General features: G+C 39.2%; 1 protein-coding gene across 1 annotated transcript in view; it reads right to left on the bottom strand.

Moving 5' to 3' along the window:
* The window catches only part of jarid2b (jumonji and AT-rich interaction domain containing 2b), a 92409-nt gene that overhangs the window by 16903 nt on the left and 51480 nt on the right, over positions 1 to 24026 (bottom strand). The window contains exons 4-5 of the mRNA XM_079484851.1: positions 13927 to 14096; positions 3046 to 3213 (exon numbers count right to left, since the gene is read on the bottom strand). Of these exons, the coding sequence (XP_079340977.1) occupies positions 3046 to 3213; positions 13927 to 14096 (338 nt within the window). The remainder of the gene's footprint in view (positions 1 to 3045; positions 3214 to 13926; positions 14097 to 24026) is intronic.

Below are 24026 nucleotides of genomic sequence, written 5' to 3'. Positions count from 1 at the left end.
GCAGCGAAAGAAAATAAGATACAGCACTTTCATAGACGCGTCGCATGTCCTGAGCATGTTAATCACGATCATTTCAATGATTTTGCATTGACCCTCTCTGGAGATAACGCTGTAAAATGTTTGCACAATCCAGTAAACCAGCGTTTTCTCCATCTATTATCGAGTGTCTCGATGGCTCCAATTAACACATTTTAAAACTGCTCTCTGTATTTACGACTGTGCACTTTATTTTTACTGCCTTTGAATATCAACAGGCAACGGCGCGTGTGAGTGAGAGGGAAAGGGACGCTGTAAGCCGAGCTCTTGGAACTGCTACCGACAGCTGAACTCAATAAAAGGTGTTTAATTTAGAAATGTAAACATGCCTCTGGGTAACTGAGGTTAAGCGAATGAAAGCTGAGCACTGTGGTTTTCTATCTCTCGAAAAGTAGGGGGGGGGGATTTGGCGGTGTCGGGGGGATCATGGAGAGAGAGAAGAGGTGGGACATGAGGGTTTCAGGTGCATGACTATTTGGTCTATGGTTTTGTATAATCTACTATCATCCGAATGCAAACCATTATTCTAAGCAGGAAAGTTCAAATGACATCTTTATAGTTGGCTACCTGTATATTTCACTGTATGTGTTGTATAACTGTAACAAGATTTGAAAGTAGCTCGATCAATCTTGTGTGGGACATTAAGAATACAATGCAACAGCATGTTGAAATGCGTTGCGTTCACATCTGCATACTAACAGAGCGCATGTGTCTGGTCTTACATACACAAGAACGAGAAAAGCATTCCTGAACTTGAGCCAACCTGGAGGAATCGGTTTCAATTAATGGTGACTGAGCACTGGCTAGGAAATAAAACTGCGCTAATTCATGCGGTGCTGAGTGAACAAGAATATACAAATAGTCTAGATCAGACTGCTGTTTGTAGGAGTTTGTATGTTTCTATTGTAGTGTAAAACTACAGAAAGAAACCCAGCCCTGTAGTAGTAGGGCCTTTTAAACGCCATCAATGAACCGTTCTTTTATGTGAGGGTGGGCAACATACCAACAATAATAAACTGCTAGAAACGTGCTGTTGCTACTCTGTCACGCTGTTATATTACATTGTAACATCCTCAGCGACCAAAATGCAACTCGATGCCCCGCCACAGAACCATTGCAAATCAATTCTCTTGGGAAGTGCAAGGAATTGTGGGTAGTAGTAGAAATAAAGCATGCATGGAAAATCCATCTTATTTTATCATTTTCAACATACTATAAAAGGGAATGCACAAATACTAATCTGGCATACTACAGTAGACACTAAAAGTGATGTTCGGCTTTGAAAATTGACGTCTTTGTCCTTTAGTCACACATGTTATTAAAAATGTATCAAACATTTTATGCATGTTGTGTAAACCGAAGCTCAGATTTCTATTTAGGGAGGCTGAGAATGACTGATGCAGTCAGAAACAAGAGCTGACAGACAAAATATTAATAACTAATGAAATAACAGTCAATGTTTGCTATGTTTTTCTATGCATTTTTGTAAATTAGAAAAAAAAACATTCTCTGATACTCTTTAGTTTGAATATACTGTATTAACTAACCAAAAATAGCGTCTTCTCGATTTCCTACAATGATATGGTTTAAACAAACCTGATGGGGTCATTAAAAGCAAAAACTGTGCAAATATGCCCTCCAGACATCATAACACAGAGATAAAAGGCAGGGGATCCACAGCTAAAGATCCCATCATGCTTCTTTGAATGCAGTTAAAAGACACTTCACATTGACAGCCACTGAAGGCTAAATTACACGCTTTTAATTACCGCTGACAGACTTTTTTGTTTTTAACATGACATGTTTCATTAAAAGATAATCTCCCACAATATCTTCCCTCTTATCAAACCCGCACAGAGAATCTATAGAGTCCTTACATTTTCTCCCTCTCATTTGTCTGAAGAGAGCGTGTGCGAGTCTGTGTGTAGCGTACAGGGACGTGTTGCCCACCGCTACCTCTCACAGCTGTGAGCTGAATGCATAAACACCTTGTTGCCGTCTTTCCCCAAGTGATAATTGGAGGGGAAAGATGGAAGCGTCACGTGCCATTCAAACAAAAGACTCCCGTATCAACGGAGCAAGCTGTGCTATTGTGCATCTATCTTTCTTTACACATGCAGCGTTAACGCATATACATACTGGGTGGACTGATAGATCAAAATCAGAAAAGACAATCAATCGGTTTATATATGAGGTTTTAGGATGGCTGACAACAAGAATGGCCAGTCTGACTGATAAACAAAGGCCTAAAGTACAAAAGTGCACATTTCCAGGGTTCTTTTAAATACGATTCACATTGTAAAAACCTTCAAGTTCTGTTAAAGAGAAGTCTTCTGTAAATTTAAGTATATTTTTAACTGCAAAGATTACAGTAACCGCCTGTAAATTTACATGACTCGTACAAAATCATTTCCATTTTATCAAATCATATAAATGTATTATGGATTCTGGACAAACCTACCTATAGATTATCACTATTTCACACATTTGTATTGTTTTTAGTACATTTAACTAAAGAAAAAAAACACGCAAAGCCTTGTATCTCCATATTTTGTGTTTTTGCCATAAAATTATTAGTTATTTGCTATAAAAATATTAGTCACCCTTGTGTTTGTCACATAAGTTTTACAAAATAAAAGAATTGTCAACTTTGAAAACACAATATATTCTTAAAAATAAAGGTGCATAGAAGGTTCTTCACATCAATGCCATAGAATCATTATTGGTTCCACAAAGAACCATTCAGCCAAAGGTTCTTTAAAGAACCATCTCTTTCTTACTTTTTATAATCTGAAACACCTTTTATTAATAGTGTTTATAATCATTTAAAACGTACAGTGTTTTTTTCCCATTTCCTGTAACACAGCAAATTTAGACAGCCAAGGTTTCGGATGGACTGCGAGGATATAAGAGCGTGCCAATCCAGCTCTTTTATTTGATAACTCTATTAGATTCTGTAGCTTCTTCAAAGCAGCCACCCTTCTCACCGAATCAATTAAAGACTCTTACCGAATCCATTGATCTTGCCGGTCAGTTTGCCCTTCTTGGGGGTAGACTGACATGATGTGGATGCCACACTGGGCGGATTCTCCTCCTCAATCTCATCTTCGTCATCCAGGTCCTCCTCATCCTGGGAACTCCCAAAGTAGGCCACGTCACTGGGTAATGCCGGCGAGCCTTAAAAAGAGAAAGGGATGTTTTAAATCAAGTCGCACGCCTAGTACATTCCAAGCGGAGAAGAAAATGGGATAAAACCACCACAACTCCGTAATCTGTGTTTCTATTGCAGCTGTAATCCCCTCAAAATCAGCATCTTCCAAACTGTGGAGGAGATTAGGGATCGTCCCTGCTGTTGGATTGCTCCTCGGAGCCAGAGGACATTACAGTCTTCTCTTTCTGGCCACTGAGTGGAGGTTTGTCGCCACGACAGACTGTATGACTGACTGAAGGGCTGGATCTCTTTTAGGGAAGCTTTGCTTTAAAACACTCAAGCTGATAACCCGCAACATACTGCAAGATTACAACCTCATGTGTAGAACCACACAATGCCCTCGGATCAAGCAGAGCCACACAAGGATAAATTGGAGGTTGAGCGAATATGAAACTTGGATAAAAGATTTCAAAAATACACACTTCAACTATTAACAAGCGCTTAGTGTCACAATGCTATAGCCACAAATGTATAAATACAATTAGGCATTCAAGGCCACACGTCTAGCGAGTTTACCTCGATATAAGGCATTCTAGATGCACATCATGCTAAAAAGCCAGGCCTCTCAGCGTCATAAACGTAACTACCGTACGCCCGCTGTTCTCTCGCACTATACCGCGCAACAATTATCATTATCAAGTGTAGTGCTCTGCCAGACTCATGAATGAAACATGAGCGAATCGGCCCTGCAAATGTGCCATCATTAGATCTCTATTAACATGGAGCGCATAGCTGTTGCGGTGATTTTACTGCATGCCCGCTCCGCACACACGTTCGACGTCATGCCACATTAAAGCTTGCGGTCCATGTGTTTGAGGGACATAAATAATGATTGAATGAAGTACAGAACTTAACAAGGTGCGATCAAACAGACTTCCTAAAAGGCTGGAGAGATTGCCAGAATGCTGCGTCACTAGTTCCGCTCTGCAGAGCTGTGCAAGACTTGCGTTCTTGTTTGAGAACGTGCAAATTGGGATCTGTTCTGAAAAAAACGAATGAATTAATCCGCCCGTAACAAATGAACCTATCAAACATTCTTTTGACCTTCTTTCAGTCTGTAGTTTAGTGATCCGCTCCAGTCCGGCGATTCTTCTCTCACCCGCAGTGCTCGTGCGGGGATCTGCTCCAGCTTAGAAAAAAAGCGTATTGCAGAAGTCAGGTAGTTTGTAAAGCTGTTAATAGCTTTAATAAAATGTAACTTCGGCAAGCTAAGGTGAAACTTGCATTGAAATGCACGATGATGCTCGCCGCCTGAGCGCTTTGATGTGACGCGCTAACATCCAGTTTGGGGAGACACGTGAGGAGTAAACATAGAGAAAAAACAAACCTAAAGACACACGAATATTGCTCATCTAATAGAGAGTGAAAACGATAAACACCTACAGTACAGACCCCATGAACACCGGTTTATAACAGAAGTCAAATACTCTCATTGCTTGTGCATATTAAAACTTCATTATTATACATGCTGTCTATCTTCCTACTGTATACATATGATATAGATATGATATAAATATGAATAAATAATACATCTTGTTGTCAGAACTTGATTTGATATCTTCAGTACATTTTCATAACTTGCCTTTTTAACTATGGTGAGCATTTAAATAAACTAATAACTAAATTAGTTAAATCAATCTAAGAAAAATTCGGTGTAAAATATAGCATTATAATGCGAGATATATATAAGAAAATAATTTACTCATTCTGTGAAATAGATTTTTGACCATTCTGCCCACTTCTACTATCAGTTAAACGGTTTAATTTCTTTTAATAGAGAAAAAAATATATTTTTTGATATGATAATGCAGATAATAAATAATAGATTTTCAAGTTTTTTGCATGACAACGAAAGATGTGCTAATACTTGTTAACTTACGTCTACACGTGAAAGACGTGGGCGCGTGAAGCCACACGTGCCAGCAGACATTTCGCTGAGAACGCAAAATGAAGCGAGCGAAATGAAGTAATGTGTGAGAGCATTTCGACAGAATCGTGCATCTTTGGCAATGGCCACTACAGAAGATGAACAAGCGGTGTCGGATGATGCGGCTGCGCAAACGCGGGCATAACAGTTAACAGGCTGCGGTCCAGATTATGTGGATATGCTCCTTTTTAAAAAAAAAAATTTAAATCTTAATTTGTTAAACCTTTAATTTATGTGATTTTTTTCAGTTTAGGTTTATTTAGAGTTGATTTATTTTCGAAATTTTGTTCGTTCGTTGTTATCAAGGTTCTCTTGTGATCGTTGTTGATCCGTTTTGTACGCTACTGTTTGCACTTTCATAATAAACCCATAAAAATCAGTTTTTACTGGGTCACAGACAATCGGCAACTGTATTTTTTTTCAACATCCGATTTATATAAAAATGTCAGTTAACGGTTAATGTTCGGTTAACGAGCGTCGGTTGGCGGTTAAGAAAATTATCCGAAATGAACATCCCTATACTATACATATACATTTTGTATTCACAAACATACATGTACACATTAAAATATGAAATTTTTGTAATGTGTACTTAGAAATGAACTTATGTAGCTTTGAACGAATTAGTAATTTATTAAAGAATTTTCATTTGGGTGAACTATCCCTTTAAAGGAGTAGTTCACGTTCAAAATAAAAATTATGCCATCCTTTAAACGTCCTCTTGTCATTTAAAAATGTTTCTTCACAACAGAAGATATTTTGAAAAATGTTGGTAACAGAACAGCATAGCACCCCATTGACTTCTATTGTATGGACACAAAACAGATGCAAGTGAATGGGGGGCTGTTAACAGCATTCTTCAAAATATCATCCTTTGTGTTTTGCGGAAGAAAGAAAGTCTCACATTTTGAAATGACAAGAGGACAATGTAAATGATGACAGAATTTTTATCTTGAAGGTGAACTTTAAGTCACAACCCTAAGTTGTGAGAAAAGAGCCAGACAAATAAACAAACAAACAGGTCACTCAATCTCACCTAAGCCAATTAAGAAAATTGCCACTATTATCATTATTTTGCACTTGAAAACTGCGTCAGGAATAGGTCAAAGAGTCAATCACTCACAGACCTAAAAGGTCAGCAGCGGTCAAGTATGGGGGATGGAAACGAATGGCACGGTAGGTCAGCAATCTTCTTTCCAATCTAAAGATCTGCAGAAACCGGATACTGTAGTCTCATTCGGTTTCAGATGCCTCCCTGGTTTGGGCTCTCCCTGCTGCTGTGTTTACCAAGTTACCCCAGGGAATACTGGGTAGGGAGCAGCACAGCTATAGCAATAGATTCGGAGAAGCACACACTGGATTTATGATCAAAATCATGCACCATCTATCTCGCCTTTTGGCCCTCTCAGCTTCTTTCTCTGGAGCCGAATCTAAATCTGTCATCTCTCAGGGAAATAAAGAAAACAAAAACCAGACCTTTCCCAGTTCCCAATTATATGAGCTTTCAGAGTCTTTAAAGGCTGACACAAATCATAATTAAGGATGAAGGCGTCCATTACAATTGTCATTTTTAATTCAAGTGTAGACATAATTACAAGTGAAGTTCTACTTTTTTCCCCTTTTTATAAGGAAAAAGAGGTTCAATAAAAACCAGCAAAGCTGCAGTGTTTGCTCTGATTGGACGGCTGGTTGCCGTGGGGACTATTATTAAGCAGAGAAATGGTTAAAGTTGAAGTATCCTGCACTGCTTAAATGAATAAAATGCTAAAAAAAAAGTCACATTCACATGTTTTTGATAAGATTTTACACTATTGTGCAATTCTAAACGTATAGATTTGTTTATTTGGTGGCTCCTTAGCTTCCAATGCATCATGGGAGAGAATAGTGTCCACCCAAACACTGTTAAACCCCATCAGGTATTGCCTAGTTTATTTTGCATACTAAGATTTCAAACGGATCATTCATTAAACATACCCTGCGAAGTGATCATTCCTATACCCTACTCACTTCGAGAAGTAAAGCTTGATGTGTCAACTCTATAGAGAAAAAACGTAATTGAAACTTCCAATTGAAAATTCACCTTGCAAATGATCGTAATAAAACAACGTAATTTACATTAATTGTCATGTCCCCTTCACGAAGGGCAATACATCCCATTTGGTACGCACCGATAGTGATTTTTGCATATTATGGAAGTAGGACCCCTAAGCGATTTTAAAGACGTTTCGTCGCATGCACACGCCTGGCCCGAAGTTAACTTCCTGTGTTTGGTTATTGATCTGGCTAATGGCTAATAATATAACAATTTATTTTATATTTTATTTATATATAAAGTAGTTTGTCAGTAATAAAATCTTTTATTGTATATTTATTGTATCAAATTAGCTGACTAGCATATAAATAGGTAATTAGCTTACCAAGTTAGCATAAACCCTATACAGAAACCTTAAAGGGGACATATGGCGCGAATACGTGTTTTTCTGTGTCTTTGGTCTGTTATTAGTTACCCATGCATGCCTGAAAGGCCTCGTGTAAACACACCACCACAAATGTACATCAGTTCGTGGTATGATTTGACTAAGACCGCCCAAATGTATATGCATGAAAGGTGGGCGTACCTGTCAGTACAATTGCTTTGGAACCTCATGTACACTATGCACTGGTTAACTGGCCAATCATAGCACACCTCGCTTTTCAGAAAGATTAGCTTTGTAAAAAATCTGCGCGTTTCAGAGAGGCAAAGAGGAGATGCAAACATGCAAAGTATGTGGAAAATACAACGTTTTTGAACCTCAAATCATGTATACACATTACATCACACCTAAAACAAACAATAATATTTTAGCCGTGTCATATGACCCATTAAAATCTTTAGTGGGATATCAAGATTCTAATGATAGGAGGCATTACAAAACCCAGGTTGGACTGGAATTACAGCTGAGTGTTTGAATCAAGTCCGGTTAACAGGTTTTCAAACAGGGCGAGATGCATGACAGTTGAGTAGAGAGATGCTGGGCAGTTATAAGTGTCAGTATATATCTGACACCATGTCCCCTCTATCTGACATCATATGTTCATCAGAACACAATACAGAGCGTTGTTCAGTGAGGGGCCATTAATGAACATGGTCTCTGGGCTGCGAAAGAATACGAGAGGATTATGGATTAGATCTCCTCTAATTTACATTCCTGAATGTCCGCAAATCCATTAACCCCCTTTGGCCTCCACTTGAGGAGTCCCTGGAAGAATTTAATCAGGCTGTCGGCCCACCGCCACGTCAGGGTACTTTACCATCTCTGTGCTTTCATAGTGTGGCAGGTGGGCAACACGCACAGGTTAGCACGTTGCTGTAGTCATGTGCCATAAACTTTGAGGGACTTTGAAACTATCAATAGTAAAAGTCGACAGGACACAGTACGAAAATAGTTACAACAGTGTGTTATGTAACACAGCAGGTTATTCATTCACAGTTGTCTCATCACCTACTAGAGTTTACTTTATGAGGTGTGCGTTTGTGTGTGTGGGCAGAACAAGGATATCAATGCGTCTTTCAGCGATCACTTCCACAGATAGTCAAATCGATCTAACCCACTGTTTCACAACATGTACAGTCATGGCCAAAATTGTTGGCACCCCTGAAATTTTTCCAGAAAATCAAGAATTTCTCACAGAAAACTATTGCATTAAAACATGTTTTGCTATACACATGTTTATACCCTTTGTGTGTATTGGAACAAAACCAAAAAAAGGAGGAAAAAAGGCAAATTTTACATAATGTACCACAAAACTCCAAAAATAACCTGGACAAAATTGTTGGTACCCTTTCAAAATTGTGGCTAAATAAGATTGTTTCATGCATGTGATGCTCCTTTAAACTCACCTGGGGCAAGTAACAGGTGTGGGCAATATAAAAATCACAGATATAAAAGAAGAGAAGTTGACTTATTCTTTGCATAGTGTGGCACACACAGACACACAAAGCATGGACAACAGAAAGAGGAGAAGAGAACTGTCCGAGGACTTGAGAACCTAAATTGTGGAAAAATATCAACAATCTCAAGGTTACAAGTCCATTTCCAGTGATCTAGATGTTCCTTTGTCCACTGTGCGCAACATTATCAAGAAATTTGCAACCCATGACACTGTAGCTAATCTCCCTGTATGAGGAGAGAAGAGAAAAATTGATAAAAGGTTGCAACGCAGGATAGTCCGGATGGTGGATAAGCAGCCCCAAACAAGTTCCAAAGAAATTCAAGCTGTCCTGCAGGCTCAGGGTGCATCAGTGTCAGCGCGAACTATCCGTCGACATTTAAATGAAATGCTATGGCAGGAGACCCAGGAGGACCACACTGCTGACACAGAGACATAAATAGCAAGACTACAGTTTGCCAAAATGTACTTGAGTAAGCCAAAATCCTTCTGGGAAAACGTCTTGTGGACAGATGAGACCAAAATTCTACTGTTTACCGAAAACGGAATGAGGCCTACAAAGAAAAGAACACAGTACCTACAGTCAAATGTGGTGGAGGTTCAAAGATGTTTTGGAGTTTTTTTGCTGGCTCTGGCACTGGGTGCCTTGACTGTGTGCAAGGCATAATGAAATCTGAGGATTACCAAAGGATTTTGGGTCGAAATTTTAGGCCCAGTTTCAGAAAGCTGGGTTTGCGTCCGAGATCGTGGGTCTTCCAGCAGGACAATGACCCCAAACATACTTCAAAAAGCACCCAGAAATGGATGGCAACAAAGCGCTGGAGAGTTCTGAAGTGGCCAGCAATGAGTCCAGATCTAAATCCCATTGCACACCTGTGGAGAGATCTTAAAATTGCTGTTGGGAAAAGGCGCCCTTCCAATATGAGAGACCTGGAGCAGTTTGCAAAGGAAGAGTGGTCCAAAATTCCGGGTGAGAGGTGTAAGAAGTTTATTGATTGTTATAGGAAGCGATTGATTTCAGTTATTTTTTCCAAAGGGTGTGCAACCAAATATTAAGTTAAGGGTGCCAATAATTTTGTCCAGGTCATTTTTGGAGTTTTTTGTGACATTATGTGAAATAAGCTTTTTTCCCTCCTTGTTTTCATTTTGTTCCAATACACACAAAGGGAATAAACATGCGTATAGCAAAACATGTGTTAATGCAATACTTTTCTGTGAGAAAAACTTGATTTTCTGAACATATTTCAGGGGTGCCAACAATTTTGGCCATGACTGTAGGTCAAGACCCAAACATACCTTGCAGGTCTGTTCTGGTAGTGTCACGGAGGGTAGGGAAAAACAAACATAAATGAAAAGAATAAAATGCAGCGTATAGTGTTGTTGAAAACAAAGTCAGACATTGAAGGGATAGTTCATCAAACAAACAAGAAACAGTTTGGCAGAACACGAAAGAAGACATTTTCAAGAACGTTGGTCACTAAACAACATTGGCCACCATTGACTTTCATTGTTTGGACACAAAACAACAGAGACATTTCTCAAAATATATTCTTTTGTGTTTCAGGAAAAAAAAGAATGACTGTATATACGTGTTTGAACAACATGGTCAATAAATGCGGATTTTCTTTTTGGGTGGACTGTCTTTTTAAATACAGACTGCAATGAGGTTGAACATAGTTTGGAAAGGTATATTATTGGCACACGGAATCATACAGAATCCAAAAAATAAACCAATGAATTTTAATGTTAGGTTTTAAAATAGTAATTTATCATGATAAAAACGTGTCAAATGCATCCCAAACCCAGACGGAGAACCCAGATCCAAGTGTTTATACCTGTCTGTATATAATAGATTTGACACACAAACTTATACTGTGAAAAGCATTTCTCCACATATTTAAACACTCATCTGTACAAGGAATCAAAGTGGCATGTACCGTGAAAAGCAGCCTTATGTCGCAGTGTGATTCCTGTTTTGTCTCATGAGAATGTTACTTTATATTGCATCAGAACATGCATCGAACGCAACATGGATGACAAAAATCCATGTTAGGAAGAAAACCAAAACCTCTTAACGGTGCTATTGAGATCTGAGAAGGCTAAACCCCAGAGATTACAGTTTGTTCAAGACAAAGACGAAAAACTTCTATTGGAACGGCTGTCAGAGATATTAAGAGTCACATTTATCACGCCTGCATTTTACTACAGAGTCACACACGGCGGTTAAATACTTTCTATGTTAGATAAGAAAGACATCCCGTTGGCAGTCAGCCATATCTGAGCTATTGTAAGACTGGCCATTTGACCCGGGCTATATTTACCCAGATTTTATTGATTTTGTATTTACCCACCTGTCCTTTCTGTACTGCCCCTCCCAGGAAAGATCAACATTCACAAACTGCATTTGCTGAACAGACACGCCAAAGTAAATGGGAAGATATTCAATATCAGAGCTTCTTTAAAAGACAAGGCCACCCTCACAGCACGATGACAACTTTCAATGTCTCAAGACCTGTGTATTTTATGCCAATTTGGATAGATTATGTCACACACACATTAACACACATACAACCTGGGTGAAAAACTCAATAGAGTGGCACTGAAAAACAAACTTGTTGAATATACTTTATAAAAAACTATTTGCATGAATATTTTTTAAGTAAAATGTGCTACTATGATATCAAGTAAAACTTTGTAACCAGAATAAAGTTCTACTTATTTACATAATTTAAAAGAAAATACGAAATGTATTTAATATTACTTAAAGTAAACAAAAAAAGGATTACATTGTACAAAAAGGTGTGCGACTTCACGGTTCACTTTAATTTTGAAATTTTACAACATAGATGGTCAAGTGAGAAAAGACTGGCGGTCACTATACTGGCAATTAGAACAGTTACTGCTCAATAAGTGAAATAACATACTTCATGACAAAAAACTCAAAGAAAAATCAACAAAAAACACGAGCAAGTCTTTCCTTTTACTGAAAAATTATACCACTGCAGTCAGATGCAATGCATGCTGGGAACTAGAGATCAACTGCCAAGGTAGTTATATCTACAAATACAACATAATTGATGTAATCTCAACACAAAATAAGTCAACTTAATTTGATCCATTAAAATGGGTTTAACATAATGAAATTGAGTTGGATTTACTTAATTTGATCATTAAAATTGCTCAAACAAAATAATTAAAACCATAACAACCAAAATTAGTAGATTCTCTTCCCAAGAATCCGATGCTATTTTAATTTAACTTAACTATTTTAACTAAGAATGATGTTATTTTTTTTAAAAAGGGCATAAATTATATGAATTATATTGCCATAGTTTCTTTTCAGCAAATCTACTCTAGGCACATAATTTTTTTAGTGCGGATCATCTATATATAATAGCATGTTGGTGTACAGTCATTGGGGAGCGACCCATCATCTAATTTCCCCGATGGAAAAAAGTTGCTAAACATGTCAATGAAAGAAGAGCCTGACATTCAACACCCTCACTGCATGGAGAGCACCCATTTGGCCTCTCCGTAACCTTACACACGAGGCCAAGTTTAGGTAAGGCCAAGAATGAGAAGACCTTGCTTGGTCTGACCCCACAATAAGCGAACTATTAACTCGCATCATGATGTGGATTGTAAGTGCGCTTGTCTGCCCTACTTTCAATTCATTTTTATATTGGCAGTAAGGGGTTCATAACAACAATGTTGCCATAAAAGCTCTTGGTTTTCAGAAAGCACATTTGTGACGGGATCTTTCTGGGCTGCTTTTATGAAATCAGCTGAGGAAGTAAAGTTAATACTGACATTGGGCAGTCAAAAGTCTCTCCCGTAAATTTTTAAGTATTATTTCGTAAAAATTCCAGCCAAAGATAAAATTCAAATTCAGTTCAATGTATAAAAGTGAAGAGAGCAATGTTATGCGTTTTGCCGCCTTCTGCGTGGTTGTTACAATCGACAGGGTAAACAGCTGCATGCTTGATGACGCAAACGACCCGTGGTTCAGGCCCAAAAATAATAATATGAACGCAGTCCAGCGGGGGTGCAATCAAACTAGAGTTCGGACGAGGCAACCAACCTGAGATAGCTGGGACGTGTGTCCCAAAGGAGCATGCATCAGTACAATGGGCAGAGCGATTCTCTCCTGGGATTAGTCCAAGTGGCGGTGAAAAAAATATTTTGTAGGGGGACAAGGGCCCCCCGAGAATTTTTATTGGGCCACTCCAAAAATATCCAGCAGATGATACTAACTAACTACTAACTAAATACTTACTAAATATACTTTATTTGGATTATTTTTGAAATAATATATCTGTCCAACCAGAGTATGTCGAGCCATTCTAGTGAAAATCTGCAGAGACTGTTCTGTGAACACATTCTGATGGGCTTGGCTGTGAAGCTCTATGGTATGCACAGGCCTTTAGTTTGACCGGCTCTGTGGTTAAATATTTGATTAACTCTATAGGAACACTGTTTACTGACCTTGAAAGCAGGAGGTACCCACAATCCCCAGTGTGAAAGGCTGGTTCACAGAGATGTGAGATGTTGTGTGTATTTGTAAATGTGATAAGTCATGCTGATAACAAAACATTAAAAGGTTGGTGTGATACCTCCTGGTAAAATGGTTTTCAGTTTGAACAGCAAGTGCACCAAGGTTCGGGTGCCATGCAAGGCCACCTCCCCAGTGTCACAAGATATCTGTGATACGTTTCGGCTTATTTACCAGGCCACCAGGTGAGCTGTACAGCAAGCGTTAGGATTGCCAAAGCTAGAAAACCTCAAGTGGAGTACAAACAATTATAAAAAGATGAGGCACTACCTCGAAGGCATATGAAGGTGAGAAAATCCTCCGTCTTGGGCCTGCGTCTGGAGAGGAATGTTATATGCGCGAGCGGCGTGGGCAGAGAGGGGTCTGCCATCTTCACTGGGGTGGTGCTGGGAGAGTTGGGTTGAGACTGGGCAAACTTCCTCTGTGCATGCAGTCTGGGCCTGAAAGAGAATGGAAACAATAGCAGATTAATACACTTGCTTTCTTACATATGAGAGCCTTTATGGACATAATGGCCTTATGGCCTTTATGTACATCCCCACTTGGCACTGGGCCTCGGATAATGTTGCCCAAAGCAATAAATTCTTCACGCATTTGCTGTCGTGATCGTAAAACTCCTCTCTGGGCTTCGCTGTTGCCATGACTAATTCAGTAAATCTGGATCTCATTCAGACACGTTTTTGGTCCGATTAGCGCACAAGAGCTGTGATTTCTGATAGTCATCCAAAAATTCTTGGAGAGAAATGACCTGATGAGGCAGAAACTATGCTAGCGGACACTTGGGGAGGCCCAACACCACCTGCGAGAGGTCGTTTAACTCAACTCTCGAATGCTGATTCACATCAAGGCTTCGGAAAGTCATTAAGTTCGCTACTTCACGCCGTCAAAACTTACTGATAAAAAGTACTAAGGATACATCATATTGCCAAATGTCAAGGCCAGCATCCTTCAAAACAAAATCATCTGTCATGATCGCTACAGCTTTTCCCTTTCAAGACGTGAAAGCCACCGAGTCTGCATTTCAACTCTCTCCGCAGGAAGGCTAACGGCACAGAATACTAAAAACAGTGGAAAACCACCTTAATAGCGCTTCCACCTTCCCCGGACTGCCAGACGAGACTCACGTGCCGCACTTTCCATTTCAGCAGCGTTTCATCATTATACACACATTTACTCCCCTCGGCCTCGCCTGATGTTTGCTGCCAAACATGTTCTCCTGCATAGAATGACAGGGTGGGTGGTTAGGGGGTACGATGACAAACATCATTTACTCCTGTTCAAATTAATCTCATATTCAATCAGAGGCCGGTTCCTGAGACATCTCTCCACCCTCCGGCAGCTTTGCTGAAAGCATCGTTAAACAATTCTCTTTTCCGCATTTCTCATGGCTCGGACTGATGGAATGGCACCTTTGTCATGCCACAAAAAAAGGAGGAAAACTTCAGCATGGTGATGAATGTACACTACAAAACTGAATTAGTCTAGAATGACAGTCATGGCTAAATCAGATAGCGCCAGGTGAAAATTATACAATGAGTTTCAAGGTGAGAAGTCAATGTTTTTTTTAAAAACTCCTTTGAGGTTTCTGTCACTGGGCTCAGGGCCTGTGGAAGACAAACATGCTTGTGAAGATGAAAGGTTAACTATTTTAAAGCCTGTTTAATCACATAAATCTATGGTAAAGTGAGTACTAACAGTTCATCAATACTATTAGACTTTCTGTTGCAATGTTTGCATTACTGAGGCCAGGTGAAGTTCACTAGCAAAATGTCCCTAAACTTTTTGGGCCAGATCAAAGTTTTTATGTCTAATAACTTAAACCTTGTGACATGGACACCAATAATTGTTTTTTAATAATGCGGTTTTTTTACCCTACAATGGAAGTCAATGAAGGCCAGTGTTGTTTGTTACCAACGTAAAACATCTTTTGTGTCCTGCAAAAAATTACACTCGTTTAGAATGAAGCACTTTTTTATTCAATGAAGGTGAATAAATGACTAAAGTCATTTTTGGGTGATCTTGCCCTTTAAATGACACACAAAGGTACTACGTGGCTTCAGAACGCATAGTTGCCATGCACTACATTTACATTTATATACATTTGTTTGTTTGTACATTGTTTGCACTACAATGCCCAAATCCAAATATGGAAAGAGGGACCAGTACAATTCTTTCAAATCCTGAATTTATGTTCAACTGAGATTAGGAAGTCATACATTATTGGATCTTGTGGAGTAGTAAATGATGACAAATATTGACTTTTTGGATAAACTGCTCCTTTAAAATATTACTTTCTGGAAAAACAACACTGAGGAAACGGAACTCCACAGAGATGAGGAAAAAACTAGCATACAAGATTAAAAACATAATTTTTTTTTAAAATGACATTTACCCTCTAAACCTGCACAATATTTTTAAATGGGGCCTGGAGCTCCACACCTAAACACTGACATGAATCAGTGGATATTACACAGGCAAAAAGTTCACAGAAAAGAAGATCGCCAGGGGACCTACTCATAGCCAAGTGGAGAATTCAGCCAATAAACACAAACGCAAAAACGGCCCTTGCTACATTGCTTCTAGAAATACAACAAGGTGCGTAAAAGCTAACCATCTGCTCTATTATTTATTGATTGCTAAAGTGTTTCAGGCAGTGGTTTAGCCTCCTTTAGACTGTCCAGGGGAGGATTTGTACTTTATAAAAGAAATGAAGAAAATAATTTTCATTGCCGTGGTCGTCATAACAAACCTAAACATTATTAGGAAAGGAGAATTGCTACTTTTAAATATAAATACATAAATGCGTTAGTACAGCTAACTGATTGTAATTTTGCTGCAGCTGTGCGATAAAAGGATTCAGTAGAACAACGAGGGATCTCACGGTTCATAGAGTCAGTCTAGACTGCTCTGAATCTCGAAGACTTTTATTGTACTGTTTATTCTATCTGTTCCGTACTAGAACCCATAATGCCCAACTGTTTGACATGCACATATCAAGTAGCATAGATATGGAAGTGCATTCTGGGATAGCCTACAGAGCACATTAACAATTACTAAACAGAGCAATTTAAATATTTTTGAGTTTAGAAATGGTTACATCACATTTGAACGTCAACTCAATAACAGTACACTCCTTTATTTTCAAATTCAGTTGTTCTTGTGTGTCCTCAGAACTTGGGTTGTTCCAGTGGCTGTCCCAGCTAGTCTTTCCTAATGACTTGAGCACTCAAAATGAAGTTGTCTATAAATGAAATTCAAACTAAGCTTCCAATGTCAGCCAAGGAAGTTGGGTAGATTTCATACCTTCTGCATTTCTCTAAGAGGCAAACTGCAATATGAGCGACGGAGATTGCACATGGGATCCAACCACATCCTCCCAGACCGGATGGGTAAAGAGGAGCCATGAGATTGACTAATCCGGGCATTCCGGTTTTGCTGATCTTGCTCTACCTCGGTGGGCGAGAGACGTTGCAATACTATAGCCCCGTGGAGCATCCCTAGCTGTGCACTTCTTAATGGGACAGATATGGGTTCTCTTACAAGGCCAGTCTTTTAACAAGAAGCTCATGCATAATTTACAGGTGATAAATAGCACAATGGGGTAAGGTCATTTCAGGAGCTATGGCTGTGATCTGGTTACCATTCAGTTAATGCTAGCCAAAGAAGTGATGAGGAGTGACTGAGGTCAAGCCCAAAAGGTACATCTTGGATTGATTTCTATTAAACCTCAGAGATCAAACTAGAAGTCACCTACAAGTTTGTGTCTTAAGTGTCAATGGATCTACCTCCAGTTTCTACATATTGCAATGAATCTGCCTCTACCTCCAGTTTCTTTCTCTCTCTCTCCATCTACCCTGCACCACAGTAACTGTTGTGGGACAAGAGATCAAAGAGTGAATAAGGCTTTCTGGAGATCCGCCCAGCTGGCCAAGATCTAGAGAGAGTGAAAAGGTGAAGGGGCAGTGAATGAAAAAGAAAACCGTGAGCATCCAGCAACTGCTGGGGAGGCAAGGAGGGAAGGGATTATAGCAGGATGTCCCGATTTATCCTTTTCTTAACCCTCGGTCTCACCCTTCAAAGAACACCCCACTCCGATTTTATTTGTGGAGCTCTCTGGTCATTGATGAGCGTTTGATACAAGAGCAAGAGTGAGGAGTGTGGACACCACACGGAAAAGAAACAGCAGCTGGATCCCGGGGACTTAATGGGGGGTTGGAGGAGAGATAAAGACCAAATGCTTTAGTAACCTTTGCTTTACCTTGCGTTTTTTGTTGGGAGCTGGAGTAAACCAGACCTTGCATAGTGTATGTCACTCGAACGCATCCATGAAGTCTAATGTGATTGAGGCATGTGGGAACACACACATGCACGCTAATGTTTGGAAGTTAGGTTTGCATGCTTGGATAAAGCAACTTTAAACAACCAAAGCCTCAACTACATAACTCATATTAACAGCCTGTGAGCAGCCAGTCATGTTCTGTGATCTCTGTTGGTGTGAAGTGAAATCTTCGGTAACCAGATGCCTTTCCACATCCACTGGAGCCCCGTGTTGAGATAAATCAATGTATGTACCACAAGCTCCGGGCCTCCGGTGAGTGCTTTAATATTCTCTAGAGTGTATGCGATTGTTTTGAAAGATGGCTGATGTTCCTCTAAGAGCACCAAATCGTGCCGAACAGGAGGAGGAGTCAGAGTTCTGCTGCAAACAAAAGCACATTGCCGGCGCCAGAAGTAAACAGGGCGACCCCTTTGGAGTCGGCACCTCCCCCTCAGCGACCGGAGCATCAAAGCATTCCACAGCGGCTGGAGTCATTCCTAATCTCAGCAGCAGACTCTGCCCCTCTCCAGATCAGATTGTAGAAGAAGAGGAGATACTTGCGAGGAGGGACAGAGAGATGAATGATCGTAGGAGTGAGATAGATGGAGCCATGAGGAGAGGGCAGGCACTGATGGACCTCAAGGACAGAGATGTTTGAGTTTCAGGAGGGAAGAGATGGGAGGTGGCATCTGAAAAACCTATGTGTTCTATTCTGATTCAAGGGAACAGTTTTTTGTCACGTGCAGATTAACGGAGGCAATTTTAGGATAACAGGCTTGAGAATTGAAAATGACGAGGTTGATTAAATGAAGAATTTAAAAAATTTCCATTCATATCCCTTTAATGCCATTTTTGCACTAAATCGCCACAGCAGAGAATACAAAGAGAAGTGCGATTCCATTTAAAACTGTGTGTAGTATTTTGCGCTTAAAAGTTGGACCAGGCTTTAAACGTTACTGAACTGACAAATCCTATAATCTTTAAAATTATAATCATGTGTCAACCGTACCATAATGTAATGGCCATACTATGATACGACTGCAGAACACAGCTTCATAATGCTCAGCATACGCCGCACTGCTTCACTGCGTCTGTGCAGCATGCCATCTATTTGATTTGTGTTTTCAGAGCTAAACAAGCACTGGAGATTGACTGTAATCTCTAATGTAGTTTACTTTGAGTCTGCTCGGTGCACATTCTGTAATCAGTAAATCCATCTTCCGTCACATGCAACTGCTCTGAGCTTTACCAAAACTGTTTGGACAGGAACACGCATCACCTTTCAATCAAAAATGAAATATGAAGAAATATGAAGAAATATTAAACAGCAGATAAAAGCACGTCATCAGTAAATCCAAGCCTCGTTTGGACCACAACTCCTGGATTCAATTCAAGTTATCGCTTTACTCCAATAATTTTCGAACAACTCTTAATATGTTCCCAGACTGTGATGATTAATAAAAGAAAATTGCCTGTTCTACAGTAAAGTCAACCATCTTTCTGTTGTTGGATGGCCGTGTTTTTCGTACACATGCCGACTACCTCACTTCTCTTTCTCCGCTAAAGCTAACCAGCTCCAGATGGGCCACATGGTCCTGATAAACTCTCCCAGCAGCCCCTGCCAGCACGGAGCAGTTGGCTCTGGGAGGATGGTGAGGAGCCAGCCGCACATGTGCCGAGAAGCTAACAGCAGCCAAAACAACTCATGGAGAAGCCTGATTCTCTGTCATTTCATGACAATGATCTAATAAACAGTTTTGAAATGATAATCGCTAAAAACTGTGACGATGCAAAAACACAGAGTCCGAATTTGGTTAGAACGTCAATAAATGAAGCAGGGAAAAAGTTCAAAGAATATTTTAACTTCAACCTAAAAGATTAAACAAGGCACACTAAGGATTACTTATGCTCAACACTGTACAACAGTGGTTCTCAAACTGGGGGCCCCAAGATGGATCCGGGGGGGCACAGATTTTGTGTCATTATATGATATAATGAAATGTATCATGTATGTAAGTTTTTGCAATCAGAAAAAAAGACAACCTACCAAATGTATTGATGTTCCGGCATTGCATAATAGAAGATTTTGGTTTAATAAAAATTAGAAGTTTAAGATTTGGGGGGCACAAAGTGATGCACTCACCACAAAGGGGGCCTTACAACAAGTACTTTTGAGAACCACTATTGTAAAACACAAATATAGTTCAATAGCACATTTACAAATTAGATAGAGATATTAACATCATTTTAATTTCACAGGCAAAGTTATTACATTTTAATGGATTATGAAGAAAAAAGTTCTCTTTAAAATGATCATATTAAATATCCAGGCACATTTATAAAAAATAGGCTTTGTTTTGATGTTTGATTAGCTCAATCAGATCCATTTTCTAAACTGTTTGTCTGTGTGAGTCTTCAGGGAGATTACAGCGAGCTCATTATTCAGTGAACACTGTTGTGAGATACTATCGGACCCTGATCTGAAAAATAAATGAATGGGATTTCAACATCCCTCCCTACGGAGCGTTATTCTCCAGACATTTGGAATCAACTTTGGCCTACAAAATATTGCTTCTATGTCTGTTTGAGTTAATGTCTCAGGGCAGGATGTTAGGAAGACGGTTCGATAGTATTCTGACCTTTAACCCTTTTGCCCCACCACTCTGCACTCTGTATATAAGATCATTAGTCAGGTGAACACAGAGCGTGGGGTCAATCAACTTATAAATACAATCCTGAAGTCTTAGAATTCACCTACTAATGCTGACCGTAACACACAGCCTTAAGAAAATACACACAGAGACACACATACAGTATTTTTACTGGGTCTGAAATTCTTTGGTTTTGTCAGGGCTGTGCAAAAAAACACGCGATTTCCAAAAAAAGCAATTCACAGTAACACTAGATAAAATGTTACTGTGAATAGTTCCCCCTCAAGGATATTATAGTTTAACTACATAAAGCGTTTAAACTTTTCTACTAATTAAAATCAAATTATATTTAGGCCTACATTTTATTTAAAGAAATTCAACTAGATAAAAATGTGCATCTGCAAAAAAACATACATTTCAACTTATACAATAGAATTGAAAAAACATAAATGACAAAAGCACATTATTTAAGCTCATATAAATTATTAAATTGCTAAAACCAAAAAGATAAAACCAAAAACTAAATTATAAAATCCTTCCCTGCATGTTGTCGTCTTGTACATCAGTTTCACTTGGATATGGAAGTTACAGTAGCATTGACAATTTAAACGGTGAATACACCAGAGCTGAATGTACTGTACTGAACTGTAAAGAATTCTGTCATTTATACCAGAAAAGTGTAAAAACCAAAACTACAGAATTTTCATTTCTGCTATAAACTTGTATTCGCAGGCTCTTGTTTGGCTCCCCGTAGCTTTAAATCTAACCTCGAGTGAGTTTACATGACTTTCGGGGTCCAGAAAATACTTATAAACTATGCTTCCTTCACATTCACTCTGGGAGTTTTCACTATAAAGTTCCTGCAGGATGACGGCTATCCAGAACCCAAACGATACCAACGTGGCAGTCTACACGCTTAATCCAATTTGGACCTCATTTCATTAAAGGCAACCAAAGGCTTTTCGTTACGTAATGGAAAGCTTGTGCCGCTGAGACTGAAGAGGTCTGAGTGAAAGCGAGAGCAGCACTCCTAAAAAAAATCCCTGTCTAAATCCCATGTCTCCACTTAAGACGTCTGTCACTCTTTATAAAGGACTGCAACTTAACCCAGCCAGTGTGGTTTAACAATACAGCAGCCAGGGTGAGCTCAGACAGGTGGTCTAGACTGGCACTGAGCCAGATGCTGAGAACCCACTCCATCCTCCCGTCTGTCTCAACACGTCCGTCTGCTGCTCAAGCGCGAGAATAAACAAACCCAAGGACAAGAAAAACTTGCAACACACTAACATTGCGCATCTAATAGAGAGAGACGAGCGATTAAGACCTACAGCACAGACCCTATGAACAGCAGTGTTTAACACCAGTCATATACATGTCATGTACTATCATTGTTTGTGCATATATTCTTCATCTTCATACCTAATTGTCATACACATTGTCTATCTTCCTACTGTATACATATGATATAGCCTAGAAGATAAATATACATAAAACTGATTATCAGATCTTAATCTGATATCTTCAGTGCATTTTCATTACTTGCCAACATTTTAACTATGGAGAACATTTAAATGAATTGTAATAAAAAAACAAAATTAAATTAAATAAATCTAAGAAAGATGAAGTGTCAGATATATAATTATATAGGAGATTATAAGCGTGAAATGTAAAGTTACTGTGAAATTCTCATCCCACCCACCCCTAGGGGCAGGTGAATCTAAATTGGATGACATTAAACAAACCAGCATGCAACAAAATGGTATCAAAACCAACTACTGTATTTAATATGGATGAGCCTAAAAAAATAAATATAATTTATTTTATTATTATATTTATCATAGAGACAAAAATAGTTTGTCTTGTTCAAATTGTTTTCTTTTAAGTCAGTAAGAGATTTTATTATATAACTTGTACAGGGAGAGGGTAGAAAACATCTTTATAGGAAATCATTCGACCACACATATAGACACACAGTAAAGCTATTTTTATTTAGGAAAACAATATTTCCTTTAAAAACATCCCGATCCAGAATAAAGCACCAGTTTTGCAGAAACGTATCTTATCAACTTAGCGAATTTGTTTGGGATGCAGTGAAATGAATGGACTTCAATGCAATATAAAGCCGTCCATGACAAGAGTTATTTCCACATTCCATTCTTCTTACGGACGTCTATGTGAGTGTCGTAACTCTCATATTCAACAGCTCTGCTAAAAACTACATAAAGCCAGCCAATCAGACTACAGCTTGTAATCAAAAACTGTTTTGCCATATGCGTAGTTTTAACGATCACCACAAGGTTCAATGGCAGTCTGAGGTCTTCTCACCAATGTAAGGAATCGCAAAGGGTTGTTCGAAGTGAATTCTGTACAAATTGTAAAACAACAAAACAGTCTCTTTTGCCCTTTGCTGTTTCTTACAGGGAACTGAAGTTTGTACACACCCACAGCCTATACAGGTACAGTTGAGGAGACACACTTTGTGTTGGCATGAGTGAAAAATAGACTTTGAGGTAGAGGATGTTTGCTAATGGCCTTGACACAACACACCCACAAACACAAAGACAGATTTATGATTGTGTAAAGAATTGAAGTCTATATCATTGAACATCATTGGCCTACAGTCTACAGCAATCACTTAAGCAAGCTACAGTATGTATAGTAGACAACGGTCTACTTATCCATGCATAGACAACTGTATTCGTCAACATCTTAATCTTAAAGTGCTGCGTCTTCAAGAAGATGTTTCATTTTGTCTCCACCTAGGTATTTATAACAGATACTATGCGAATGAACAGCAGCTTGCTTGTTCCATGCAGTCTGCTCTCTATATGTATCAAAACCACTTTTATGGAATGGACATACAAGTCGGGGGCATTAAAAACATGTTTTATAATAATAATAATAATACTAATTAATGTACATAACTGACAAGCCTGATAAAAGGGGCTGAGAGCACCAGACATAACTCAATGGCCAAAACTGAGCTAATGGATCATGGCTGCCATTCAACACCGCTTTCACTGTTGGCAAAGAGTTTAAGAGCAATAAAAAGAGTATTAGAGCATAAACAGAACAAACATTAAAGGGATAATGTGTATACACTGATGTATACACACTGATGTGAACTTGCTTATCAAGCGTTATCGGTAACAAATTTGACGTGTCCGAACATACAAAACAGCCGAGATTACAACCCACTGTTCCCACTCATCCAATCAGCAGCCTCGATTGTGTGGTGAGCAAATACCTTACCCTGAGTCCTCAAACACAGGACATTCCTGCACTGTGAATCAGACAGAGACCGGAGCCAAGTGGCCTACCTGAGAACCCTCTTCTCACGCTACACTCACGCTGTGTATGGCTCCCAAAACATGAGTCACAGCTACTATCATGTTCAATCA

This window comes from Barbatula barbatula (genome assembly GCF_947034865.1).
Source record: "Barbatula barbatula genome assembly, chromosome: 21".
Classification (NCBI taxonomy): Eukaryota; Metazoa; Chordata; class Actinopteri; order Cypriniformes; family Nemacheilidae; genus Barbatula; species Barbatula barbatula.
Note: the sequence above shows the minus strand (reverse complement) of the source record. Positions and strands in the feature narration are given on the sequence as shown.